The 4,767-nt window shown below is 40.7% G+C and overlaps 1 protein-coding gene across 1 annotated transcript in view; it reads left to right on the forward strand.

Annotated features, from left to right (window-relative positions):
* LGMN (legumain) overlaps positions 1 to 4,767 on the forward strand; it is a 20,563-nt gene extending 15,796 nt beyond the window's left edge. Inside the window, exons 8-13 of the mRNA XM_010131992.1 lie at positions 82 to 200; positions 854 to 943; positions 1,568 to 1,765; positions 2,417 to 2,587; positions 3,664 to 3,731; positions 4,511 to 4,767. Coding sequence (XP_010130294.1) covers positions 82 to 200; positions 854 to 943; positions 1,568 to 1,765; positions 2,417 to 2,587; positions 3,664 to 3,731; positions 4,511 to 4,550 — 686 coding nt within the window. The 3' untranslated portion in view covers positions 4,551 to 4,767. The remainder of the gene's footprint in view (positions 1 to 81; positions 201 to 853; positions 944 to 1,567; positions 1,766 to 2,416; positions 2,588 to 3,663; positions 3,732 to 4,510) is intronic.

Here is a 4,767-nt window from a genome sequence, read left to right on the forward strand (position 1 = left end):
TGGGTGTGGAGGCAGGGGAAGGAGAAGGGGGAGATGTAAAAAAAGGAAAGAGGAAAAAATGACTTTCTATTTGTCCTACAGTTTATGCAACAACAGCTGCCAATCCCAGAGAGTCATCCTATGCATGTTACTACGATGATGAAAGGCAGACTTACCTTGGGGATTGGTACAGTGTGAATTGGATGGAAGATTCAGATATGGTAAGTTACGTAGATGAGTTTTCTGCATTTCCACGGATGGAAAAATCACTCTGCTTTTTAAAAATAGCTCCTTTGCAGAATTTGTGAAAATAATTGTTTTTATGTGAGACTAAAATCAACAAATGGTCTACGCAGAACCATATATAATCTTGGGCCACTAAATTTGTTTCTGAAACTAACTCTCAGAAGCATTGCCTTCTTTTGTTATTTATAAGATCAGAAACTGTCTAACTTCTAGTTTCAAATTCATGTAATCTTGATTTGCTAATCTGAGACCACATCTCCAAATTTGTTAAACAAATTGGGCAGTTCAGTATGTCTGCTTCAGGCATCCTTAAATACTGAACCGTGGCTAACCCATTTGTTAGCATGATGGAAAATGGTATTAATGAAACAAATCTGGGATTTGTATACTAGCCTTCTCCCTTCTTGCCCATTTTCTGGGAGATTAGATCACTAAAAGCAATTTGAGAATTTGCTGTCAAACCGTATTTTCAATTTCTACTCTTACGTCTTTCAAAGGTTGTGTAGCTCTTGCCCCATACTTCCCTCTGCATACTGGCAGCTAAGAACAGATGCTTTCCAGGTTTGCTTGCATTTTTAGAATAGCTGAATCTAAGTATCTGTGACCACATGGATGTTTCTTCGTGCAGGAGGATTTAAGAAGAGAAACACTCCACAAGCAGTTTCAGCTGGTGAAGAAACGCACCAACACCAGCCATGTGATGCAGTATGGAAACAGAGTATGTATTTGAGTGGGTTTCCTGGTCAGATATACCTTAACCCTGTAAACTGGCAGGATTGATTTAGAAACTGAAATGGTTTATCTCAGAAGATAAAGATAGAAGAAGATAAGACCATTTAAGAGACAACGGTCTTGATGCTGAAGGAAATACCTTTGTATTATGCTTTAATCCAAGGAGTCCGGGTATTAATTGACCTCCTAGTTCTACCAGTGATTTGATACTCAATCAAGTATAAGAACAGTATTTACCATTTCCAGGCATATTATAAATATTAATGAAATGGTAATAAATACATTCATCCCTTGAATGGGAAGAGCTAAGAGGTGATATATCCATTATAACAGTCCCATTGTTCAACAGATTAAATGTTTGTTAAAAAAAAAGGTCAGGTTACTTATCCTAATGGGTCTTTTTCCCTATGGTGAGTTTTGAAAATAGAAGTTCCCTGACTTTCGGCAGCCTTGACCTTGTGTTAAAAAATCCAACATACACAACCCTATGATCACCTTTATTTTCTTTAATAAATCAAGTTTAAAGAGTTAGGTTTACATGGCAAAGCAAAGACAGACTGCCTACTGGAGGTGACTGACAGTTTCCATTTGTTTACTTTCTAACCTTCAGAGCATCTCCTCCATGAAAGTGATGCAGTTTCAAGGCATGGGGAAGAAAGCTATCCCCATTTCTCTGCCACCTGTAGAACACTATGACTTGACACCTAGTCCTGATGTTCCCTTTGCAATCATGAAACGAAAGCTGATGGCTACCAATGACATTTATGAGGCGAAGAAGATCGCTGCAGAGATGAAAACACACCTGGAGGTAAGGAAGAAGAAAAGTTTGAAGTACACATCAGTTCATATTAGTGTCATAAGCAATGGCAGAATGAATACCCCTGAAGCCAAAGGGATTGCTTCCAGTTTTTGCAAATTGCACCAAAATTACTTTTCAGACTGGTAACCTCTAGCTGATGGATTACTCTTCCTTTAAAATTCACGGATCTGTTCCACAAGGCAAAGGGATTGTCTAGGCAAATGTAAGCAAATGCAGAAGTCAGTCTCACAGCTTTTATCACCAGGAAATTCCTCGTTTGCATCCATATGTATTTTTGTTGGGAGGACTTACTTGTATTAGAGGAACTCTTGTCTCAGTAGAACTGAAGTCTCCTGTATCAAACACCTCCTGCAGAATGGTAGACTGTATTGGTGGTGTTGGCGTTTTCTTTCTTCTCGCAGAAGAATAGAAGGATAGTGAGTGATTTTTGGGTGCCATCAGTCTGGCTTTCTATCTCCCTAGTTTTCATTTGTGTGTTAAGAGGCAGATCTAAAAGACAGTGCTAAAAATAAATGGCAAAATTGGGTTCTTTAAAGAGCCCCAAAATTGAGGAAGGTTTAAAGAAAGATAAATTTTAGTCAAAGTCTTCAAATTGTTTTAGAAAAAGCATGTTTTAAGTTCTTATTGTTTTATGTGCAGGTGAAAGAATTTATCCAAGAATCCATGCGAAAGATAATCACCTTAGTAACAGGATCAAAAGAACAGACCAACCAAATTCTGTCAGACAGGCTGACCATCAGCAATTATGACTGCTACCAGTCAGCGGTGAACCACTTCAAAGCTCATTGCTTCAACTGGCACTTACCCTTGGTAAGTCAAGCACTAGATATAACCAGATAAACATACCGGTAAAACAAGCTCAGTAGTCATAAGCACATCTGCAAAATAAGCTTTTATTAAAAAGCTAGCTTGGGGGCAATCATACATCGTAGGTTTGGAGAAAGGGTAAGTACTGTTTTTGGAAGCAGAAAACCACTTCCGCTACCCCTGTAGATAAGCAAGAAGTAGAAAAACTTTTATTAAAAACAAAATCAAAAATAATACCTAAGTTTTACTAATTAGTGCTGTCACTTCATCAACTCCCTCTCCAAGAATCTCAGTGTTAAAAATCATGTTGTATTTCTGCTTGAAGCGTCTCTTCTGGCAAAACAAACTCAAGCGCCACCACTGTGAATTTGTAATTCCAGTACATTATAACTGTGTGCTGCGTAGTTCCTTGCATGGAACTTGCTACTTCCGTGGTGGGGTTGAATTCCTGAGAACCACTTTTTAGTTTAGGAGTTATATTACTGTCTACTCTTCCTGGGATCCCAGTTGAGGATGAAATCCTGTTGTGCTAAGTGCTGCTTAGACAACAATAAGAGAGGTCAATTCCTGCTCCAGAAAACCCCGTCCCGGTGTCAGGCAGGGTAACCTAGACAGGCAGTAAGGTGTGGTAAAATCAGTCAACAGCAAATTAATGGGTTCTGGCAGAAAGCAGTGGGATTACCTGGCAGTTGGCCAAGACTTAAGTACCATACACAAATCAAAAGCAGATATGCTCCTTCAGCTGGAGCTTCTAATCAGCCAGGCTATTAGGAGGCCACGTTGCCTTGTTAAACTTTTAGTTCCTTTTTAGTGGATTTTTTTTGGTTTTGTGGGGGTTTTTGACTGAAATTGGTTAGATGGGTGAGCCTTGCCTAAGGGGCCAACATGCAGCAACAGCTGAATTTACCTAGTGAAGTTCAAAGACCAAAGTGCACAGAAGAAAGATCCTTTTCGCCTAGTACTAGACCGTCAAGACTATCAATTAAACACCTTCAATATTAATAGCATCTCTGAATTACTCCCACAGTTCAGTTTGGATAAACAATACTGCCAATGTTCACGATGTTTTTTTGTTTCAGTATGAGTATGCTCTGAGACAGCTGTATGCCTTGGTCAACATTTGTGAAGGAGGATACCCCATTGACAGGTAATGAGGTTCCCAGATGCACTGTGTAGTTCTATCTGTGGCTGGAAAAACAGAAACTAATAGGCAGATGAAGCCTAATGCTGAAAGCTTCTCACATTTTCTGCTGTTGTCCATTTTGTCAGTAAAGTTGTCACTGTAAAGTTATGAATGCTTATTTTGGAAAACATATCATTATTCGTCCCTTCTTACTCCTAATGATCCATTTCCCCAGTAACCCTTAATTTCCTTGTTGAAGACCCTCAGGAAAAATTATAGGCAGTCAGAGGATCCTACTGCACTGCATAACGTAAACTAACATGAGCGGTGCAAGGGTGTTGCCCTGTAACTCCTGTGTGATCTTACACCAAAGCAAGGTTGGGACCTGCTGTATTTTCACCACTGCTAACTCAGCTGCTGGCTCAGAACACCACAGCACTGCTGGCTTCTGGTGAGGAAACGAAACACCGTGCTAGGGCGCTCAGCTGTGAGCACGTGGAAGGAAAGCAGGGAAGTACAGGTCCAGACTGACCCTTATGGTGGTGCGGTAGGGGCAAGGGAAGCACAGTGTTGAAATTCCATCTTGGGATTTGTGGAGTCATGCAAGAGGAAGAAAAGGGAACAAGGAAAGCAGAGGGGTAGGGAATGGGAGGGTGGACTAGTAGTTTAGGCAGCACGTCCATGCAGCCCAGAAGATGAACTGCTGCCTCCACTCCTGGTAGCATCCTGCTGCAGTAAGTGTGGGAAATAGTTTGAGAGCAGAGACCTGAAAAGTTTCTCATCATTATTGTTCTCTATTGCAGAATATGCGTGGCCATGGATAAAGTGTGCCTTGGGTATTGATGGAAACAACAGTCCCTCATATAACCCTTACTACAAGTGATAACTTTTCATAACTGTAATAATCCAGACTTTACATGCATGCTACATGAAGAGAGTCAACACTGTACCGGAACTGTGTTGGGAGCTGAGGCACCTGACCATGAGAAATCAACACTTGCCAGTCCTCTCCCCTGCATCCTCACCTGCTGACAGCTTGCTGGTTTGACAGAGAGGCATT

The sequence above is a fragment of the Buceros rhinoceros genome, unplaced genomic scaffold (genome assembly GCF_000710305.1).
Source record: "Buceros rhinoceros silvestris isolate BGI_N320 unplaced genomic scaffold, ASM71030v1 scaffold11922, whole genome shotgun sequence".
Classification (NCBI taxonomy): Eukaryota; Metazoa; Chordata; class Aves; order Bucerotiformes; family Bucerotidae; genus Buceros; species Buceros rhinoceros.